Source organism: Vombatus ursinus, unplaced genomic scaffold, assembly GCF_900497805.2.
Source record: "Vombatus ursinus unplaced genomic scaffold, bare-nosed wombat genome assembly UNPS02011431.1, whole genome shotgun sequence".
NCBI lineage: Eukaryota > Metazoa > Chordata > Mammalia > Diprotodontia > Vombatidae > Vombatus > Vombatus ursinus.
Window position 1 is genome coordinate 3,135,942 of NW_020951209.1, and position 24,440 is coordinate 3,160,381.

The following is a 24,440-nucleotide window of genomic DNA, read 5'->3' on the forward strand; positions in this document are numbered from 1 at the left end:
GTTTGAATGCAAGATGCAAGGGCTTCCCCCTCTCCCCACCTCACTGCTGTTTATTAGGTGAGGTTCTAGAGTCTTCATAACTATTTTTTGCAGCCTTAGTTACAATTCATGGTTAACTCCTGTTTGGGATATAGGAACACTGGATGAGGACACACTTGGAAAGTGGTCGTGGTTTTCAGGCCCAGGAAGTTTTCTCATCTTTAGTTAGGAATCCATTGGATAGGTTTCCTATTTAGTCCTTGGCTAGTTCAGAGCATGCAAGTATACTAGTTGGCATGAAGTGGGAAAGTCATCTTTTTGAAACAGGAACTTGAAGCTAATATTTCATAGGCTCATTTGTTGAGCACCCACTGTTGGATGTCAGGAACTGTCTTAGGTTCTTTGCCCTTAAAATAACTAATATTCCATGATTCTCTGGTATTTTTAACTGTTCTAAGAAGCTGACGCACGCTTTGTGGTTTTTATCAGCCCCTGGACGTCTTTTGCAAGATATTAGCTATCCTTTTTTTAAAATTAGCAATGAAATAGTGATGATATTTCTGATGTCAATTAGCTGATGAATTTAAGTACTGATAATTTGGTTTATGTCTTCAGTTTTTATTACTATTCTTGTTTGCCCACTACCCAGTTTTTTTCAGGCTTGAGGCCTTAGGTCCAATGAAAATTTACAGAAGTAATATGACAACATAAAATTTAAATACAAGTAAAATAAGTTTAAACTTATTGAATTTTCATGGGACATAAAGATAATGTGTTATGAATTTAACTGGGAATTTCTACTTGTAAAATTTATTTTGGGGGAATAGTAAAAATATCAACCTGGATAGATAAACATCCTTTGTTTATCTTTGTACAGTACTATTATTTAACTTAATAATTATGACTCAAACACATTTGCTTCTTCAAATATAAGTTGTTGTAGGAGGGCAGGGACCAATTAACTGGATGAGCATAGAACTTGGTGATGTACTGAGTATGAAGTGTTTACTTAGATTGATACTACTTTTTTTTGTTGTTTATTGAAACAGAAGAATTTTGGTGCAGTGGGGAAAAGTAATTATCTTTTTTGACTTAAGTCTCTGTTCTAACAGAGGTTTATATTTAATTTGAAGTCCCATTTGTGATTTCATTGGGTTTAGGGAACTTCTGGTTTGGAAACCGTTCACCTATGCTGATCTGCAACCTCTGTAATTTACAATTAGTGCCCTAGTGCCTGGGGCACTCAGTGACTTGCCCATGTTCACCAGCTGTTATGTGTCAATACTTCTAGGAAGGCCTTCCTAACTTTATGGCCCTCTGTCCACTAGGTGCCATTGTATCTTTAATGTGTTTGTTTGCTTTAGGCTTAGTTTCATCAGTGTAGCATAATACTGATTTTGTTTTTTTAATACCAAAATTGTATTTTGATATATCTCTATCAGTGTATCTATATTTGCTTATTTATCTATCCATCCTTATGTTAGTGTTTATGCTCTCTTGCTCCAAGACTAACATCTTGATCCTTTCTATCATAGTCATTTATTCACAGACTTTAACCTTGGACTCCAAATTAAAAAAAAAATATGTATATGATCAGTCTTTGTTTACCTGTTTGCATCTAAGGGACTATCATCCTGGTGACCCTGATTCCCAGTCAGGTTTTATTTCTAGCCCTATTTGGGGAGAGGGAACTGGCTAGAAAGTGGAGTGGATCTTTGCTGCCCTATAGCCATGTTATGTGACAGGGAATCTTTTGATGTGACAGCATTTTTTGGTTATTTATATTAAGGCTTTCTTTCTTGGGTGGGAAGAATTAGAGATGGAAGATGTTATTTTTTCTTACATCTTCATTTTCCAAGTGAGGAAACAGTCTCAGAGAGATTAAGTGACCCCTAAAGACCAATAACTAGTAACTGGGGTCTTAAATACTACATCATGCCACCTCCCAGAGTATAGACTGCAGTTGGAAAATTTCTTTTAGTTCTATATTGCTGTATGTTTGTCCTATTTCATGATTATTAAACATAGCCTGTATTCAGAAACATTTCTGATCAGAGTATTGAATGCTAATTTGGTAAGTGTATAGATGGCAGCTAACAAATTCTTTACTCATCCTGAATGACAGTGTATGCTTAAACAAAAATGATTTATAGGTGGAAGAATCGTAATGAGATATGACCAAGTTGTTCATCTTAACAGAAGAAACTGTTAGTTTGGTTCATGAATTACAGAAGTGACTCTGAAACAGATTTGTTCCTTAAAATTAAGTATTAATTTGGATCGAGAATAAAATTACTGGCCAAGTTTTTCTTTCGGATTAGTATCCACATGAGAGGTTGTAAAACGTTAGGTTTTAGTACTTTGTTTTGTTTTGGAGGGGGGAAGGAGAGAAAAATTTTCACTCATGCCTTTTGCTTTTAAATCAATGTTGAATGTAGTAGTTTTCTCTTCTTCCAGTTCTCTCTCCTTCCTCTCCTCCCTCCCACATTGAGTCCTCTCCTAACCAAGAAAAACAGTTAAGCAAAAACTAGGGGTGGGGTGGGGTGGGGTATGTTTCATTTGTTCTTTTGGGCCAAGCTTGCTTATTAAAATTATTCTAGTTTCTCGCTAGCTTGAATATAACTGAAGACTTGTGTTGGCCAAGTTTTCAAAGTTGGGTTTTTTAATAGTTTAGACTAAAGAACTATGCTTACTGCTTAATTATTTTTTCAATTAAGCATTTCTTTTCTGTTTTCCATCTCCCTCCCATTAAAAAACAACAACAAAATAAAAATCCCACTGTTGAGACAAATAGGTATAGTCAAGCAAAATTAATTCCTACTACTTTTATAAAAAATTTATTTCTAGGGGCCTGACCCTGTATTACAAGTTGTAGACTGTGGGGATCCATGGGTAAATGCAGTAAGAACATCAGTTATTTTCATTACATTAAGGTTTCTTTGCCTTCACTATTGTATCAATGTTGAAAGTTAGCTTTAAAAAAAAGATTTTGGAGTAAACCCCCTGAAGGCAAGACCGAGAGAGTAAAGTGAGACTTTTAATTTGGAAACTAACTTAAAACTGGTCAGCAAATAAGTAGATATGTGCATGAATACAGATGATATTACTTATATCATCTTGATATCTACTTGATATCTGAGTTTGAACAGTGATTTTATTTTATTAAATTTTTTTCAGAGAGTTGTATTATTTACATACAGCAAACTTGTATATGTAGAAAAGTGTTGAACTGATAGAATTATTTTTGTGTAATGGTCGGTCGGTCTCTCGGTCTCTCTCTCTCTGTCTCTCTCTCGGTGTCTGTGTGTGTCTTTGTCTCTGTCCCTCTCTTTCTGTCTCTCTGTGTCTCTGTCTCTCTCTCTCACACACACACACAAACACAAAATGTTATGCTTGTATTTGTCTCTGTGATTTCATTAGTATAGGGAACTTCCAGTGAGGAAACTTTCTTTACTTTAGGTCTGTAATTATTCAGTAATTTATAGTCTTAGTGAGTTGGCTGGGACATTGCGAGATTAAGCTTGTATATATCAGAGGTGGGACTAGAGCCCTATCTGACATCCTGGAACGCTATCTGCTTGTCTTACCTTGGCTCTTATGTCTCTATATCTATATATATGTATATCTCCATTTTTTATCCTATGATATTTAGTGTAGTCTAAATGATTTTGAAAAGCTGTCAAATCAGTGGAATGAATGGGAATAAGGTATTTTCCTCCTTGAAAAATTAATACACCTTTAGAATCAGCCACTTTATAGATTCTTTTTGAAATACTTTAGAAGAGAAAAACTTATTTTAATCTATCATTCTTTTTTTTTTTTGCTCAGCTTATTTTTTTTTTTGGAGGGGGGACCCTCTGAATCATCTCCCTTCCTCCCCTCCATACTCTTTCTTCCCCTGGTACTTCAGTGTTTTCATACCAATAAAAGGCATAAGGAATCAGGAATAAGAATGAGAAATAACAGCATCTTCATGTGTTATTTTTGGTGAAAAGTAATGGTATTGGTTAATATGATTCTACTGGCTCTAATGCAGTATACTCTTCTTTTTTTGATGAGCATATTACTTAATAAGGATCATGAGTGGTCATAGGATCATAGATCTATCAATAAATCAATGGCTGGAAAGGACATGTTGTATTTTTATAGATAAGAAGATTGAGTCCCAGGGAGAGGAAATGATTTGCTCAAGGTCTCACAGCTAGTAAGTTAGTGCAGCTGGGATTTGAATTGTGATCACAAGCTCAGTACTAGTTGGAACTAGTTTTGGGAAGAGAATTGGATTGAGAGAAGAAACTGACCGTCAAATGTTAAAGGAAGGTTATCCTATAAATTATAAAAGAAATGTGAAGTCACATGTCATGTTAACAGGAAATATGCAACTTGGTTTTTTTGTAGTCTAGTAATGGGTACAGATGACTGATAACATGAATAAGTTGTGAATTTGTAAATATTATTGAACATTTTCTCAATATCACAAATTAAGTTTAAAAAATAGACTTACTTCAGTGGCTCTATCACCGAATTGATATAGGTATTCTTTATTACTGAAGTACAGCTTGCAGCCTATTCATATATTCTCATCTTGTGCCATTCTTACCCATGAGTTCTCATAAATCCTCCACAGGGGATCCACCCAGTGTTCTAGGAAATTTATGCTATTGGGTGGATACCAGGGGGACCATTCAGGCTTTTTCCTTGGTCTTGTTGGATGACCATCTTCTTCTCTGGGCATGTATCTTTTTGGTGATACGTTTTATATTGCTGCTTCTGTGCAGTTTTTGCTCAGTGACACTTTGTTACTTACTCATATTCATTTTTCCATTGCCCTTTGGGTTACCTGACACTTTAATATTTGGAAGACTGTAGTATTCCATGACCAGCAAAATGTTGATGTTAAAAACATGACCCTTTGTTTAATCTTAGGTTTAAAAGCACTGTACAGTTTTCAAAATGCTATTACAGCCTGTTCTTTTCCTGCTATTTAATTCTGGGTCCAATTCATTATCGATCTACAATGCCTGGCCAAGACATATATGTACTGGGAGAGTAACTATGGGCTGTCCAACTGACTGACTCTCTGGACAATAGGCATTTTTCATTCACTTAATATTTTCTTTGCAGATACGCAAAACTCCCAGGATGGTACGCCTCATTTAGGAGGCGTTGCCATTTTCCTGTGCTTGAGGTATTGTAATTCACAAACATTTTGTGACTATTTGGAGAATCTTACCATCCAAAGAGTATAATTGTTTGATTTGGATTTTGTGATGGACATTCTTCAGAACCGTGGCAAACACTTTCAATTAGTATGTCTCCCTGTTTTATTCTCAGTTGATATTAATAATAGAAGGTTGAAGAACAAAGTTAATTTTGTTATTATTTAAGGAATCTTAAATCATAGTTTAACACACGCATGGGATGAGAGCCTTTAATGTGGCATATTGCTTTACTAAGTCAAATGCTTTTTTATCGTCAACAAATAACATACACAGTGGAATCTTGTGTTCGTTGTACCTTTTAATCACTTAAGATTGTAAAAATGTGGGGGCAGCTAGGTGGCGAAGTGAATAGAGCACCGGCCCAGGAGTCGGCAGGACCTGAGTTCAAATGCGGCCTCAGACACATAACACTTACTAGCTATGTGACCCTGGGCAAGTCACTTAACCCCATTGCCTAGCCAAAAAAAAGGAATAAAAAAAAAGATTGTAAAGATGTGGTTTGCTGTAGAATATCATTTCTAAAAGCCTGCCTGTTCCATTCTTATACTTTCCCCTGTGATTTTGTTCTAATATTTCTTTATTTCTCATAGAGTAATTGTGTTTTTTTTTCTTATTCTATTTTTCACAGTCAGTTACTTGGGTAAATTGACCACTTTTTCTTCTAAGCTATATATTCTTTTTTCCAATTCTTTCCTGGAGCTTTCATTAAATTTTGAAATTTTTTCGTGTAGATATTCAAATAGTCTTTATGAAAAATCCCGGTTTTCCTTTGAGCCCATGCTTGTAGTTATTATGGAGTTGCTCTCTCTTTTTTTGGAAGTGCTCTAGATTTGCAGTATTATTAGATATTGGTTAGTGTTGTCAACCCCTGGGTAACACTGGGCACCTACCTGTTCTGACTGGCAGTTTCTAACTGCTCCTGTTCCTGAGCAGAAACAATCACAAGGACATTTCTTTGACCTTGTTTTTGTAACCCCTCAACACCTTCAACACTCCCTTCCTGAAGCTTGGCTGTCCCGTATATCTAGACTATATGTCCTCTTGCTGATTCCCATGACTAAACTCTTTAGCAATCCCCTTCAACCCTTCTTCCCCCTGCATCCCTTCTGAATAAGACAGTGTATTGTCCTGAATTGCCATTCCTTGACCCTGAATAAATGCCTCACTTTATTTACTCATTACCTAGTCTAGTCTGAGTTTTTCCAGGTTGACAGTGTCTTTACTTATTCCTTCCCTTTACTTACTAAATTGGCTTTTTTTTTTTTGTGCCAGGACCAGGCCTCCACACTCTTGTTGAACTCTTTTTTTGTTTTGTTTTGTTTTTTTTTGGTTGGGCAATGGGGGTTAAGTGACTTGCCCAGGATCACACAGCTAGTTAAGTGTTATGTGTCTGAGGCTGGATTTGAACTCAGGTCCTCCTGAATCCAGGGCCAGTGCTCTATCCACTGCACCACCTAGCTGCCCCCAACTCTTGTCGAACTTTGAGTAGGGTGGTTGGTTGGCTTTCCTTGGTCTTGCTTTGGGTCCCTTAGAGTCTTGTACTGACCTACCCCTCTTGGAGTTAGGGCCCCCTTTGATCTGTGAGGTCCAGATTGATGTTATCTTCAGGGCCTTCTGTGGCATTTAAGAATGGAGTGTTAGAGACCTTAGAGCCCTTGGGCCTGGGATGTCCCCATTTGAATATTGAAGCACTGAGCTGGTATTGCCCACTGAGGCTTCCATCCACCTTACTGCTTTTTCATCGCTTTGGTCTTTCTCCAGGGAGCCCTTGCTGCTCTTGCTGCTTCCAGATGCAGTTTTTTAGGCTACAAGTGTCTCCGGTCCTCGTATGGGGAGGCTATCCTGTGTCGACTTTGCTGATGGCCCTTTTTCATCTTGCCCTCCTGTTTCTGGCTGACCTGTGCAGTTCAGGGGTCTTGAGAGTTCACTTTAGTTTCTCACTGCATTTCTTGATCACTATTCATTTTGAGAACTTCATGGTTTTGCTAGAGTAGATATGTGGGATCTGGGCAGTCTGACTCCTTTTCCAAAGTGCCCTCAAAATTGTATTGTCTACTTTTATACTTTCTTCCTGTATACTAGGTCAGCTGCCATGAGCTTTCTTATGTTGCATATCAAGGCTGTGGTGCTGGAGTTCATTGATGGAGAAAATATTTTATGGTAGAGATCCTGATGGGTCTTTTTTGTTTTTTTCCTGTTATAGTTTCATCCTTAAATGGGATGTTTTGACTTCATTGAGTCTCTGCCTAATAAGCTTTTTGTCAACTTTTTTTCCCTTTTCTGCTTGTTTTTATGAGATGATATTCCTCATAATCTTTTGGAACACTTTACAAATGAATTTATATTCTAAATTGTTGTTTCCCTTAACTGCAGTATCTCTCTACTTGGCAAAAAGATAAAGTTTTTGTTACTTGTGGTTTTTAAGGCTCTTTTAGTCTCTTGATGATTGATTTACGTCATTAAATTTGCTTAGGAAATGATGATACTATGTTGATCTGTTTTGTGCCTTTCCAATTTTTTCACTTTTAACAGCTTATTTAAGTAGTTAAATGGCATACCATTTTTATTTTTCTAATTTGATATTTTGATAATTTTTTAAAAAATTATTTATTTATTTATTGTTAGTTTTCAACATTCGCTTCTATAAGCTTGAGTTTTAAATTTTCTTCCCCTCCCCCTCCCCAAGGCATGCAATCTGATATAGGCTCTACATATATATTCATATTTTGTTCCTTTTTTTTTTTTAAGGGCAGTTGGGGTTAAGTGACTTGCCCAGGGTCACACAACTCGTAAGTGTCAAGTGTTTGGTCTGAGTCTGGATTTGAACTCCGGTCCTCCTGACTCCGAGGCCAGAGCTCTATCCACTGTGCCAGCTAGCCACCCCATATATATTCATATTAAACATATTTTCACATTAGTCATGTTGTAAAGAAGAATTAGAATTAATAGGAGGAACTATGAGAAAGAAGAAAAAAACAAGAGAAAAAAAAGAGCAACTAGTATGCTTTGATCTGCATTCAGACTGTGTAGCTCTTTCTCTGAATGTGGTCAGCATTTTCCATCATGAGTCTTTTGGGGTCTTGGATCCTTGTTTGGCTGAGAAGAGCCAAGTCTATGAAAGTTAGTCATCTAATGTTGCTGTTACTGTGTACAATGTCCTCCTGGTTCTGCTCACTTCACTCAGCGTGAGTTTATCTAAGTCTTTACTGGTTTTTCTGAGGTCCTCCTGCTCATCATTTCTGATAGCACGGTAGTGTTCCATTACATTCATATACCAGATCATATACCAGAAATCAGACATTTCCCAATTGATGGGCATCTTCTCAATAGGTTTTCTTAACAAATTAAGAGTTGGATTATACACAGAGGATTCAGAAATGACTCACATAAGTAACCATTCATTTCCCATATCTTAAAATAAAAATGAATTTTGTTTTTAGTGGTGATAATTGGTACTTTTCATGTCCAGTGTCTCCTGACTCTTTCTGAAAGAAAATATTCATGCTATAGGCATATGAGACTTCTTATAGATTGTGAACCTTTGGCATCTTTTGTTTCTTGCTTCTGTCAGTTCTGCCTCTACTATTTCTTACCATGTTTGTTCCATTCTCTATTTCTGTTCCTTCCATGATAGTATAAGGCCTCATTAGCTCCTTCTTGACCTATTTTGAGAACCTCCTAACAGGTCTTTTTCAGTTCAACCTAACTTTCCTCCTGGCCGTCTTTCATGTCTTATAATTCATAGATTTGGTTATGTCATACTTCTGGTTAAAAATCTTCAGTTGTTTCCTGTTGCCTTCTGAGTAAACTTGAGGTTCCTTTGGATTATAGAATAATACATAGACCTAGTATTGGAAAGGACCTTAGATGCCATCTAGTCCCCTTATTTTATGGATGAGGAGACTAAGGGCCAAGGAGGCTTTAGTTATTTGCTACTTGCTCAAGGTAAGCATCTGATTGCAGAGTCCTTGCTCTCTCCACTGTACTGTGCTGTTTCTCTTCACATTTTTTGCTTGGCATTCTTCCACAGTTTAGTGCTGTATTCTTTCCAACCTTATCTCATACTTTCCAGCCTTTCAGTAGCCTTTTCTTTAGCAAACTTGACCACTCAGCATCTTTCCATACATACCCTGTGCTTTCCTTCCTTATGCATGGAATCTCCTCCCCTGTGCTCCTCTCTAAATTTGGAATTCTTTTCTATCTTCATATTCAACCTCCAACATGTCTGCTCTAATCCTCCTGCTTTGTAATGAGCTTTTCACCTTCAGATTTCCTTCAGCACTTTCCTTCTTGCCTCTTATGCACTTCACATGTATTGTTTCATATCATAATTGTGTGTGTGTGTATTTATGGACTATTCTGCAGGCTCCATGAGTTCAGGGAGTATGTAGCAAAGTCTGTTTTTACTAGTACTAGCATAGAGCTTTATGTATAGGAGGGTCTGCTTGTTTTGAACCTAATGTGGAATGAGAAGCTATCCAGTTAGTAATGTTATTCCTAATCTTTACCAGTCCACATCTTGATACTTAATTTAGAAGAATAGATTGATTCATTTTTAATTGACTGTGAGCACTAAGACATAGGAAACAACATTAGCAGTTTGTTCTGCTATATTTGATAGTATTTTAGAATTGAATCATCAACAAATATTTTTTGACTACAGTTTAGGTGCCGGGTGCCTTGCTAGGTGCTGCAGATACAAAGAGGGATAAGACATGTTTTGGTTTTTAAGTGGCTTAGTTAGGGAGAGAGGGTATGTAAATTAAAAAGATAATATGAAGTGCTAAATGAATGGTCGATATTATAAATGTTTTAAGAGTTCAGAGGAGTGAGAGATAACTGAGGACTGGGGCAATTTGGAAAGACTTTCCAGGGAAGCTCTAATATGAGCTGGACTTTGAAGGAACATTAAAAGAAGTGTAGGACTTAAATTAACAAAGGCATTCTAGGAAGGAGAACTTATTTGGAGCCAAGGGTTCTCAGCACTTATTTTTACTAGTATTTTACGAGGGGCAGCTAAGTGGCGCAGTGGATAGAGCACTGTCCCTGGAGTCATGAAGACCTGAGTTCAAATCCAGTCTCAGACTAGACACTTGACACTTACTAGCTGTGTGACCTGGGCAAGTCACTTAGTTGCAGTTGCCTTGCCTCCCCCCCAAATAATACTTTACAGTTTACAAAGCACTTTGCATAAGCAACCCTGTAAGGTGAGTGGTGCAAGTATTATATTTATAATAAAATTACTTACATAATATTTAATTTATACAAGGGAAATTCAGACTCGGGTAGTTTTGAGTGGCTTGCGCTCAATTACACAGCTAGGACTTGGCAGAGCCTAGACTTGAGCCCATTTCTTTTGGTACCAGGACCAGTCATCTTCTCACTACACTGGTTTTATCTTCTCTGGGAGAATAATGGGAGAAAAGTCAATAAAGGCTTGATCATGGGGCCACCAGGCTCTTTGCATTATATACCTGTTTTTCCTAGCTCTGACCGTCAGTGGCTAAGCAGAACAAGTCTAATTCCTTTTCTACAGCTCTTGAAATGTTTAGAAAGGACATGTAATGTCCTTTCTAAATCTTCCCATTTTAGGATGAACAACCTCAGTTCCTTCAACTGACCCTCATATAGTATGATCTTGAGGCATTTCATCATCATACTTATACTTCATCTTAAAATACAGCCCCTGAAACTGAATGTAACCCTCTAGATGTCTTCTGAAGAGTATTGTACAAGTATTGTCATAACCCTCCTGGATGCTTTGCCTCTCTTAATGAAGTTCAAGTTTACATTACTTTATTTGGCTTCCACATCACACTGTAGCTGGAAATGTGGCTTTGCAGGTAGAGAACTGCTCTTGGATTTAGCTCGATTCAAGTCCCACCTCTGAAACATAGTAGCTGTATAACTCTGGGCAAGCAATTTTCTAATACTGTAAGTCGCAGAGGAGTTGCTAGACTCCATTGCTTGAAGAAGTTTCTTCACCTTGGATTTTCTTATATTAGTACAACTACAAGTTTAGTCTCTATCTCATAACTATATGAAAAAATAATCTAAGAATAATTTTGAAAACTTGACCAATAGGAGGGACTAATTTTACTAAAGACTGGAAGAAGCTATACAGCCTGAAAAAGTTCCATGGTGTCTTGTTTTGAACCTACCATGGAATGAGAATCTTTTCAAATACTAATATTATTTCTTTTAAAAAATCTTTTTCTTTTTTTTATGAACTTAAATATCAACAACCATAAACAATACTCCACTATCCAAAAAACAGAAAAGAGGATTGTATGTGAAACTGTGATCTTCTATTATATATGATTTGGGTTTTAAAAACATATATTAAATTTAACATGATAGTAACAAAACTATCTTGCCTGTCTCTTGTCTCCTTCAGACTTCTTTCTGCTGTCATCTTAGTATTTAATGTTTTATTATTCTTTTCTTTCTTGTGTCATTAATACTACCTACTAACTCCTCCCCCAACTTTCCCTCCAAATTGAAGTTTTCCCTTGTAATAGATAAGTATAGGCTAGCAAAACAAATAAGCACATTGAAAATGTATATCTCTTTCTGCACATTCTGGTCCATCACCTATCTTCCAAGAAGTGGAAACGACGTCAGTTAATCAGTAAGCATTTATTAAGGGCCTACAGAGTGCCGGGCACTGCTCTGTAAGTGCTGGGATACAAAGAAAAGCAAAAGATAGTCCCTACCCTCGAGGAGCTCATAGTCTAATGAGGGAGACAGCAAGCAAACAACTATATACAAACAAGCCATATACAAAATAAATTTGAAATAAAAAAAGTAAAGACATTAGAATTAAGCAGTATTGAGAAAGAAATAGAATTTGTAGGAGGTAGAATTTTAGCTGGTACTTAATGGAAGCCAGGAAGTGAGGCAGAGGCAGAGATGAAGTAGAAAAGCATTCCAGGCATGAGAGACAGCCGATGAAAATGCTTGGAGTGTAGAGCGTCTTGTTCAAGGAGCAACAAGGAGGTCAGTTTCACTGCATCAAGGAATATATGAAAATGGAGGAGGAGAGAAGGTATGAAAAGAGTGGCAAGGTTTATGTGAGGAGTAGATTATGAAGGGATTTGAATGCCAAAGGATTTTATATTTGATTCTGGAGGTGATAGAGAATCATTGAAGTTTGTTGAGTAGGGAGGTGACATGGCCAGACCTGTACTTTAGGAAGATTCTTTTGCCATCTGCCTGGAGGACACACTGGAGTGGGAAGAGGCTAGAAAAAAGGAGATAAAAAAAATCAACAGGCTTTGGTAACAAATTGGCTATGGGGAGGAGAGAGATGACACTGGTTGTAAGTTGGGGTGATTGGGAGATTGGTGGTACCCTCAACAGCAGTGGAGAAGTTAAGAAGTGGGAAGGGTTTTGGAGGAAAGATAAAGTTCAGTTTTCGATGTGTTTGACTTTAAGATGTCTCCTAGACATCCATTTTGAGATGTCTGATAGACAGTTGGAGATACAATACAATAGACAGTTGGAGGAAGTCAGCAAAGAAGTTAGGACTGGATTTTTATGATCATCAGCATAAAATAATTGAATCCATGGGAACTGATGAGATCACCAAGTAAAATACAGAGAGAGAGGAGAAGAGGGCCCAAGTCTGTCCTAAGGGACACGAATGATTAATTTGGATAAAGATCCAGTACAGGAGATTGAAAAGAAGTGGTTAGATAGGAGAAGAATCTGGAGAGAGTGGTGTCCCAAAAACCTAGAAAAGATGGGCAGTGTCACAGGCTACAGAAAGGTCAAGAAGGATGAAGATTGAGAAAAAGGCATTAGATTTGGCAACTAAGAGCTCATTAGTAATTTGGAGGGAGCAGTTTTGATTGATGTTGGAGGGGACTCAATGAGATGAGAAGTGAGAGCAAAGGAAGTGGCGACATCTACTGTAGATAGCTGTCTCAAGGAGTTTAGCCACAAAAAGGAGGAGGGATATGGGGCTATAGCTGTTGGGGGGGGGTGAATGGATCAAGTGAGGGTTTTTGAGGATGATGAAGACATGGTTATGTTTGTAGAGAATATGGAAGCAGTTAGTAGACAAGGAGCGATTAAAGATAAGAGAGAGTGGGGATGATAGCGGGGCATTCTGCTAGAGGAGATTGCAGTAGGATCTCTTGTGTATATACAAGGGTTTGCCTTTGACAAGAAAGGCCACCTCATCATGAAATAGCTAGTTGGCATAGTGGATAGAGAGCTGGGCTTGGAGTAAGGAAGACCTGAATTCAAATCTGGCTTTCAGATTCTTGCTCTCTGTTTGACTTTGGACAAGTCATTTATAACTTCTGTGTTTCAGTTTCCTCAGTTGTAAAATGGGGATAATTATAGAACCTACCTCTCAGGGTTGTTGGGAGGATCAAACTTTGTAAAACACTTAGCACATCATAGGTGCTTGATTCTGTTTCTGCTTACTTCACTCTATCAATTCATAAAAATATTCCTAGGTTCTCTCAAACACTGTCCTTTTTGTAATTTCTTACAGAATTAACAGTAATCCATTACATTCATATGCTGTATAATTTTTTAATCATTCCCCAGTTGATGAGCAACTACTTTGTTTTCAGTTATTTTCTATAGTAAAAAAAAAAATGTTGCTGTAAATGTTGTTGTACTCATGGGTTCCTTTATTCTTTCTTTGAACTCTTCGGAGAGGAGAGATATTACTAGGTCAAAGGGTACAGTTTTTTTACTTTGGTTATAGTTCTAAATTGCTTTCCAGAATGATTAGATGAATTGATAGCTGCCTCTTTAGCACATCAATGGAACTCTTCTCCAGTAGTCCCCTCAGCAGTTGCCATTTCCTTTTTTGTCATCTTTGTAGGTCTGATTGCTGTGAAGTTTAACTAGAGTTCTTTTAATTTATATTTCTCTAATTATTAGTGATTTAGTATTACTGATTTAATATGGATATTGATAGCTTGAATTTCTTCCTGTGAGAACTTCCTATTCACATCCTTTGATCATTTATTTATTGGAAAATGCTTTTGTTTTTATTATAGCAATCCCCTGTGTATATTGGATATCAGATTTTTTTGGGGGGGCAGTGGGGTTAAGTGACTTACCCAGTGTCACACAGCTAGTAAGTGTTATGTACCTGAGGCCAGATTTTAATTTAGGTCCTCCTGAATCCAGGGCCAATGCTTGGATATCAGATTTTTATTGGAGAAATTTGGGGACAGAGATTTTTCCCCTTTCCCTTGTTTTTACTGCTCTGTTTTGCTTGTACAAACACACTTTTCTTTGTTTTTTTTTTCTAAAAATTATTTATTTGTTTTTAGTTTTCAGCATTTACTTTAATAAGATTTTTGAGTTCTAAATTTCTCTTTCTCCCTCCTTTCTCTCCCCCCTCCCCAAGATGGCCTGCAATTTCATATAGGTTATACATGTACAATTATATTAAACATATTTCTATATTAGTCATGTTGTAAAGAAGAATCAGAATCAAAGGCAAAAACCACGAGAAAGCACACTTTTCAATACTAAGTAATCATGTCCGTTTAATTTCTTCTTTATCCTTTGTTGGGTTAAGTATTTTCCTTATCCGTAGTTGAAAGGTCTTTCATTTCTTCCTCAGTTAGATCAGTTAGATATTTAACTTGAAGAATTATATTTGGTCTGTGGCTCACCTTTGTGAGTAATAAAACAAGGAGAATAACATTAGCGGTTAACAGAAATAACTTTGTTTGACCTTCCCATTATTATTATCAAGTGAAACGTAAAACAGAGATGTGTGCTGTATGCTAACCAAAGGTGTTTACTTCTGTAATGGAATCTGTGTGGAATTAAAATTGAAGAAGGATTTTCTGTAGAAGGTGAGGCCCTCTAGATGATTGTGGGCCAGAATCTTTGGAGATTTTGTCAAGCTCCAGAGCATTCCAGATTCTCTTAAATGAGATTCATAATTATTCAGAAAAGTTTGTCCTAACTAAAAGTAAAACCACAATTAGTGAAAAAAATTGGTTAGATAACCAATAGAGCTGATCTATCAGCATATCTTTGAGGTGTACTAGAAATGGAGAGTTGTCTGGGTTCCAAATAATACACCAAGAAGAAAGAGGACAGGATTGCTTTTAGTGCCCCCCAGTTTTTTCCCTAAAACTTTGACTCTTATTGTCATACCATATTGTATGATTCTGAACCATAGAATGCTAGTCTGAAAGGAATTTAAATTGAAGGTCACCCAAAGGGCAACGAAAAGGTGCACGGTGGATGTGAGCAGGCTACAACATGCTACAAAGAAGGAATTATGTAGGAAAATAGTAAGAAAGATGTCATCATAGAAATAAATGACCATATAATTAAGAGTGAGAGAACTGATTGACAACCTTCTTGCTCCATTAGTATCCATGCACTGTCATGAAAGTGAGAGGAAAGGCCCCCAACATATTGGGTGGATCCCCAAGATAGATTTATGGGAGAACAGGGACAACCTTCACAGGATGAACACACATGGATAGGTTATTTGAATTGATTTGCACTGTTTTAAGGAGAAGGGAAGAGAAGGAAATAAATTTATTAAATTTGTTAGGTGCCTTCAGTGTGCCTGGATACTATACTAAGTACTTTACAAACTATCTCATGTGATCTTCATAACCATTCCATGAGATAGGTGCTATTATTATCCCCATTTTACATTTGAAGAAACTGAGGCAGAGGTTAAGTGATTTGTCTCAGTTCAAACAGCTGTTAAGTGTCTGAGTACCCACATGCACAGATAATTACTACCAGGCTTCAAACATGAAGATTGTCATTCAAAAACCAGCTTAACCAGCTGAAGAACTAGTGTGTATATTGAAATATACATGTATTTGAACCTGTGAATATCCTTTCTCTTTGGTAAAGTCAAGATAATAAACTAGTTCCTACTTTAGTGTCTGGTCACATTATTTAATACTAGTTTGAGCTAATAGAAGACTTTTATTTTAGTCTTAAGGGAGTTGGGTTTCCCTTTCAAAGATAAAGGTTTGTGGGTTAGCTTTGCCTCTTATTATTTAATCTTTTCAGTAGTAGGATGAGAGTTTAAGGAAATTATTGCAACATAATTTTGAGCTTATCTATGGTGTTGATGCCCCCTAATTATGCTCTCTATCCCAGCGTTTAGGTCTTTGCTAACCACAACTTTCAGATAGCTAAAAGTCACTGGCCTGGTATGTAAGGATTTAAAAAAAAAAAACAACAAACCAAAAAACTATTTGATGTACATTACTTCAGTCTAGTAAAGCATTTAGCACCTTAATATTTCTCTGCAGTATGTTTTTATTCCTTTTTACTGGCTTTGTTTATTTTTAGTAGACCCTGTGTAAAGGGTAATATAATAATAATATGCAATGAAGTAGATAGAAATGGCAAAAAAGTGTGACTTTTTAGAAGAAATTTAACAGCAAAAGAGTTCCTCACATTTAACCTTCCTGCCTCTCCCCTTTTTCCACCAGCCTCTTATGAATATTAAAACTGTCCAGAAATTAAATAGGCTGCCTTGATAGAGAGTTTTCTATGACTGGAGGTATTTATGCAAATAACTAACCACTTTTTAGTGGTTTAGTTGTTGCAGGCAGCATTGAGGTTTTAACTAGATAACTCTAAGGTTGTATAATTCTCCACAGTAAACTTTTGTATTGGCATTTGAATTTTTATCAGTGGGTTCTTATTAATATTAACTTGTTATGAATAAAACAAAAAAAAAATTTGAACTCTAGGTCTGGAAACCCCATTCATTCCATTACTAATACCTCTTTTATTTGTATATTTCTTTTCTTTTATAGGGGCCCCCTTGTTGCTTTATGCAAATAGACGGGATTTACGACTGGTGGATGCTACCAATGGCAAAGAGAATGCTACGATTGTGGTGGGAGGTTTGGAGGATGCAGCTGCAGTGGACTTTGTTTTTGACCATGGCTTGATATACTGGAGTGATGTAAGTGAAGAAGCCATTAAACGAACAGAATTTAACAAAACCGAGAGCGTACAGAATGTAGTCGTTTCCGGATTATTATCCCCTGATGGGTTGGCCTGTGATTGGTTGGGAGAAAAATTATACTGGACAGATTCTGAAACTAATCGGATTGAAGTTTCTAATTTAGATGGAACTTTAAGAAAAGTTTTATTTTGGCAAGAGTTGGATCAGCCGAGAGCTGTTGCCTTAGATCCTGTAAATGGGTAAGTTTTTTGTTTTATTTACAAAATCATTTTATCCCTTAAAAAAATTTAATTTTAATAACTCAGGAGTCCTTCAATGAGTAGACTTGAACTAGCAACTCAAATTAATAGTAAATAGTAAACACTTGTTAGTGTTACCTTGGTGTTGAATAATGGAATCTGTGGTTGGGGCTGTTTGTGTTTTGCTAGTTCTTTGTATATGTATATATTATAAAAGTGCTTCATGAGCCTTGATGTACTGCATGTTGTTGTTCAGTTGTTTCAGCTGTGTTTCACTCTTCGTGACCCCATTTGTGGTTTTCTTGGCAGCGATACTGGAATGGTTTGCTGTTTCCTTCTCCTGCTCATTTTACAGATAAGGAAGCAGGCAGACAGGGTTAAGTGACTTGCTGGGGTCACACAGATAGTAAATGCCTGAGGTTAGATTTGAACTCAGGTTTTCCTGACTCCAGGCTCAGTGCCCTGTTCACTGTGCCACCTAGCTGCCCTGTTGTACTATAATCTATTATAATTGATTTTTTTTCTACCTTTTTTTTTTTTGAGAAAGAAGTTGATGGAGAAAAGAAAAGAATTAATAATAGGGAATAATATTTGATTATTTGAAGGCAGAAAATGTTAAAATACTCTGTATCCTATTGCTTCTCTATTCCAAAACACATTCATTCTGTCTGCATAAGGAGCCATAAATGGCTATTTGATTATGATAGGGTCAATATAGTAAAGCAGAGGGAAAAAAGCCATTGTTTAAATAATTTTTTGGAGTTAGTTTCTAATATGCTTAGAAATAAATTGCCTTTTTTGAGTTTATATCCTCTGCATCTAGGATGTAGTATGCCATTAATAATTACTTGTTCATTGTTTTTTTCTTTTGGGTTCTGGTTGTCATAAATGAATGGATTTTATATAGCTTTGTAATGTGCATCATGAAATTAGAAAGATATTTTATTACATAAAACCCTGTCTTAAGGTGCCTCAGCTAGGCCCTGAAATACCACCTGGTAAACTTTTAAAAATTGAGTCATTTAGTTGCCAGTCATGCTAAATCTTCTAAGAATGGAAGGAGGGAAGTAAAGATGGACCCAAAATTCCTGGGTTTAAATCTGGATGTGAATATCTGAATTCTGGTTACTAATTCTCCTTATTGATTTTAATGTACTCGTGTATTTTATGGTAGTCAAGGTTTACAAACATATAGACAGAAAAAAATAAAGTTAAATCTGTGAAGTTGGCCAAATTTCCTCATTTATATTATTGAGTTGGATCACTGAATCATCTCCAGAGTTACTTTTAGATGAATTGAAGCTATTTAGAATATTTAAATAATAGTGAGGGAGAAATGGAGTAAGTCATAATCTATGCAGTTTTTCTATTGCATTGGGAACTTTTTTGGGAAAAAGTTTAAGGAGGCCAAGAACATTTAGGGAACAGTGCGCTTTGGGTGATAATGTTGAAGTTGGAAGAGGTTTTGAAGTTCAAACCATAAATTTGTTGTGAAGAATAGTTTAGAACCACTGAAGGACTATGAAAAAGTATCTTCAGTCAGTTAGGGTAATAATAATTGCTTACCAAGGCATCTACTTTATGCCATCGACTATGCCAGACACGTGGATTACAAAGACAAAATAGAAACAGTGAAGGAACTTGCGTTCTATCAAGGGAAGAGACGTGAACATACGCAAGTGTTTACAAAGTAAATGCAAAGTGTAACAAGGTCCAAATTAGTGTGAATAATGAGTCCCCTGAAGTGGTGATGTGTATTTGAATTTGTACTGTTTAAAATTATAAATTATTTAAGATTTGATAATTAGTTCCTGCTCAATGGAAAATATGCAGTGCAAATTTGAATGATATAACCACCTCAGAGAATTCAGTGTTTTCACTGATTGGGACCTAGCTATAAATACAGTATTATTTTGAGAGGAATGTGTTGGAGAGTGTTAGCATGTAGGAGCTGGTTCTTGGGTAGTTCAATTTGATTGGACCATAGATTGCATGTAGGGGAGTAATCTGGCTGAAAAGATAGAATGGGGACAGGTTGTGAAGAGCTTTAAATGCCAAATAGAGGAGTTTATCCAGCCCTAACTTCTGTTCTGGTCCAGTCTTGCATCACCAGCTGCCTTTTAGACGTCTTGAACTGGACATAGGCACCTCAAACTCAATATGTCCAAAACAGACCACATTGTCTTTTACTCCAAATCTTTCCTTCTTAAATTCTAGCCTGTTACTGTCAAGGATACAGTTCTCCCAGCCACCCAGGTTTACCCATCCCATATATCCAGTCTGTTGCCAAGTCCTGTTATTTTCACGTTGCTAACATCTCTCATATACATTTCCTTCTCTATGCAGCCACTCTGGTTGCAGGCCTTCATCATTTCACACCTGGACTACTGCAATAACTTTCTGGTTAGATTTCCTTCCTTAAGTCTTTTCCTTACTTCAGCCCATCCTCCACTCAGCTGCCAAAGTGATTTTCCTAAATTGTAGGTCTGATCATGTCACTCCCTTCTACTCAATAAACTGTAGTGGTTTCCTTTTACTTCTAAGATCAAATATAAAGTCTCTTTGGCCCTTAATACTATTCATAACCTGGCTCCTTGTCCAGTCTTCTTAAAATTTACTCTCTTCCACACACTGTGAGATCCAACACTGGACTTCTTGTTTTTTCTTACTATCTTTTCACAGGCTGTACCCCATCCTGGAGTACTCTGCTTTTTGACTTCCTTTAAGGCTGGGATCAAATTCCACCTTCTGCAACAGGCCTTTCTCCTCAGGCGTGTTTGACCTGGGACAAGGAGCTAGGTCTCTGTCTTTTTACTTTTAACCCCACCTTGGTGATCTAACTTACGCGGTTAGAGTTTGTTTAGTTTATGACTAATCCCTTCCTCAACTTCTCTTCTCTCTTATCCTTCCCTCCTTGATTCCTCCTGTTTCTCTGGTGAGTGAAATTATTCCTGTACCCAACTCTGTTGTATTTATGTCCCTGACCAAAATTTCAGATGAAAGTGAGGTTCAAATGTTGTTTGTTTTCCCCACTACTTTTTCCCTGTTTGTGGACTCCAATTATTTGAGATAATTTTTCCTCCCCTTCTCCTCTCCACCCCCCCAAGTCCCTTTTCTTCTAAGATAATCAAAACATAGCAGAAACCACTCACAGGTCCCCTGCCTTATTTAATACCCTCTGTGACCCCTGATATTAGGGTTCTGAGAGTATATTTGTGTTATCTCTCTTGTTTAGTCTCTTGTGATTGCTTACTTCTATGTATATTTTTACGTTTCTCTTGACTCCTGTGTTTGTTTTTTGGGGTTTCTTCTTAACTCTAGTCTTTTCATTAAGAAAGTTTGGAAGTATTTCATTTCATTAAAAGTCCATTTCCCTTTCCCCCATTCTTCCCCACCCCCAATATTCCTGGGTGAATTATTTTGGGTTGTAAGTCTTTATCTTTTGCCTTTTGGAATATCACATTTGAAGCTCTTTTCTCCTACATAGTGATAGCTGCTAAATCTTGTGTGATCCTGATTATGTCACCTTTCTGGCAGTATACATTATTTTTTCTTTGACCCAGAAATTCTGGATTTTGTTTATGATGTTCCTGGATTTTTCATTTTGAATTTCTAAAGGAAATTAAAGAGGAGATGGCTGATAGATTTTCGATTTGCTTTCTGGTTCTAATAGATCTGAGCAGTTTCCTTGATAGGTGTTTTTTTTGGTCATGACTTTCAAGCAGTGCAGTGATTCTAATATTACCTCTTCTTCATTTCTTTTCAAGATCATTGTTTGGTATAAGATTCTTTATATCTTTTTCTTATTTTTCAGTCTTTTAACTTTGTTTTGCTTTTACTTGTTTCATAGAGGCATTAACTTGTGCTTGCTTGGTCTATTCTGATTTTCAAGGAGTCTTGCTGGGTTAAGATTTTGTACCTCTTATGCTAAGCTCTTATTTCTCCTTCCAAATGTTTGTTCCATAGCTCTCAGTTTCTTTTCCAGTTCTTTCCTCTAACACTTTTATTTATAAAATCATTTAAAAACTCTTAAAAATCCTCTTGCTTCATTTCTTCCAGAATTTCTTGGTTACAACTTGTGATTAAGTTGTATTTTTTTTTGAAGTTCTGCTTGTTAATGTTTTAGGTTCTTTTTCTTCTTCTGAGTTTGTGTCTTGGACACTCTTTGAACAATAATAGCTCTTTTATTGTGAGAGGTTCTCTTCTCTCCATCCCCCCCTCCACCTTTACCCACACTCCCCTCAGCCTTGCTTTTCAAACTGGTAGTTTGTTATTAAGGCCGTTGTCTTTGCACTTCTAAAGGGAATGTCTGGGCTTTGCTTGGTCTTGTGTTGTTTCTTCCTTAGGTCTTGCTGCTTTTTTCTGGGGATTGAGTACTTTGTGATTCAATGATTTTAGGAGCTATTCAGTCTGGGTGTCTGTAAGCTTTCAGTGTGCCCAAAGTTGTCTGATACAGAAAGAAGTCTAATTGCTTCCCTCTTAGTCTTGAAAGTTGCAAATTCCTGATTCCAACTTTAGTTAGGGCAAACCCCATGCACTTGCCTATGTTTTGAACTCTAGTACAATGCTGCTCTGGCTCCAGCTACCATCAACTAGTTGGAAGGCTCTTCAGGTTCAGAGTAATAGAATTGCAGGTCTTCCCTCATTAATTGGCTGTAGGCTTCAGACTAAGCTGTGGTTCGAATATAAGAACCTGTTTCAGGTGAGAGACTCATAACTGCCGTTTATTCTGTTTGGGACTCTCTTGGAGTTAGCTTTGACCTATGCTGTTGCCCTAATGAACCCCAACTAAATATAAGAAATCACACTGTCTTTAGACCTCCTGGAGTTCTCTGGCACATCTCCATCTCCTTGATTTCTTGGTGTGGTCACTGAATATCCGAGATCTTGCTGTTTTCAAGCTCTTGGATGACCTCCTGTGGGCTGCCTATGCACTGTGTCATAACTGGGTCCCTGGGCCTTATCTACTGGGAGCCAGCCTTTTTAGCTGTGGCTCAGATAGGAGATTGGTGATTGCACTGGTATCAGATATTATGGAGGACTCAGAGTGGTACACATATTACTTTGCTACCTCTGTCCTCCCTTGTTGCTTAGTGACCTGAACTGGCTTTGTCTCATCTTAGGGCCAAGATTGAATTAGCTGCAGGTCCTCTACCATTCCCCTGGCCAGAGTGCCTGGAGACTTCTGGTTTTTTTCTTTTATAATCCTAGACTGGATGAAGGAGCTTTTTGATGTTTCTCTTTGGTTTAGTGATCATTATTTCATCTAGTACCCTTGGTCATCTTTCCTGGGGAATTTTTTAGGTGAATTAGGGCTTCACTGTAATCATTCATGTCTCTTTCCTTACTGGAAGTCCAGAAACCTCTTTTCCCATGAGCTTTCTTTCTTCCCTATCATACTGCAGTCTTACAGATTTAGACAAACATCAGTGTTACTGGTTATATAATTTAATAACTAACAGATAATGAAAGCATATATTATATGTATGTGTGTGTATGTGTGTATATGTATATGTTTTTTGTTTGTTTGTTTGTTTGTTTTTGGTAAGGCAGTTGGGGTTAAGTGACTTGCCCAAGGTCACACAGCTAGTACGTATCAAGTGTTTGGTCTGAGGCCGGATTTGAACTCAGGTCCTCCTGACTTCAGGGCCAGTGTGCTATCCACTGTGCTACCTAGCTGCACCTGTATATGTATATGTTAACAGTGAGCAAGCAGTTGTATTGAAGAGAAGTATGTGTGTATACATGTATCAATGCAACTGCTTGTTTACTTTTCCAGAACATGGGAAGCACAGCGTAGCAAAATTCTACCAGTTAAATTCATTTCTCAGGATGTCTTCTCCACAAAAGAAGAGCAAAATCAGTTCTCTCAGCTGTCTTAAAATTCTCACAAAGGTAACAGCTAATGCTTATAGTTTCTTACAGATTATTTCTTTAATGGTGGTTAATTGTCCACATCTCCTAAAGAAAGAAATTCTTAGTCCTTTCTTAGTCCTCACGTGCTTTCTCAGCCATAATAATTAATTGTCCCACTTTAGAACTCTATTCTCTATTTCAAAGGTATGATAACGGTATCTGAAGCCTTTATGAGAAGGACTTTTATAACTGGGGTATCATAATATGGATTGAGATCTGGAAGTGCTGTTTCCTTCTTCATTCCTACGTTCATTTTTCATCATTTCCCTTGGAACCTTTTGTTCCTCTAAATTCATTATTTTGTCCACCTGTATAAAGTACCTCCTTGCTAGTTTGATTAGGATAGCATTAAATCTGTAAGATAATTTAGGTAGTATTGTTTTTATTATATCACAGTGTCCTAACATAGCACTGAAAATACCTTTAAATAGTTGTCATTCTTTTTTTTTTAAGTTTTTTCTAATTTTATTTAAGTTTTGAATGTGACTTGGTAGATTGAATCTTAGGTATTTTGTTCATTTTGTAGTTATTTTGAAATGGTCTTTTCATCTCATTTCCTCCTCGATTTTGTTACTGCTATATAGAAATGCTATTGAATTTTGTGGATTCATTTTATATCCTGGTATTTCACTAAAGCTGTGTTAATATGTGCGTTTTTTTTGTTGTTGTTGCTTATACTGATTCTCTGGGGTTTTCTTAGTAAATAATCATTTTGTCAATGAAGGCATTATTTTTGTCTCCTTGGTGCTGTTTATGACTTTATTTCTTGTTTTACCTCTAACTATTCTTATTGCTAGAACATCTAATTCCACCTGAACAAGCTTTAAAAATATATCTGAAGTCGAAGTATGCTGTTCAGTTAAACAAACATTTATTAATTATAGATTGGGCTTATTACAGTATGTTTAGTTTCTGAGTATACAAAAATCTGTAGCATGGACTTAGATAGTAGTCAATTATATCTCATTGTGATTTAATGGGAACCTGTAGTATATAGATTTTGAGATTGGTGAAGTTCTCATTTAAAACAAAGAAAGGCAGGGCAGTATACTAAAAGAAGCAGTGTACTTGGGGGTCAAGACATCTTGGTTTTAGTCTCTGTCACTTCAGTGTGTGGCAAGTCACTTCATACATTTAAACCTC

At 36.8% G+C, this 24,440-nt stretch overlaps 1 protein-coding gene across 2 annotated transcripts in view; it reads left to right on the plus strand.

Annotated features, from left to right (window-relative positions):
• Positions 1–24,440, plus strand: part of LRP6 (LDL receptor related protein 6) — a 133,633-nt gene that overhangs the window by 522 nt on the left and 108,671 nt on the right. For both annotated transcript variants that reach the window (XM_027856380.1, XM_027856381.1), the window contains exon 2: positions 16,988–17,381. In XM_027856380.1, coding sequence (XP_027712181.1) covers positions 16,988–17,381 — 394 coding nt within the window. The remainder of the gene's footprint in view (positions 1–16,987; positions 17,382–24,440) is intronic.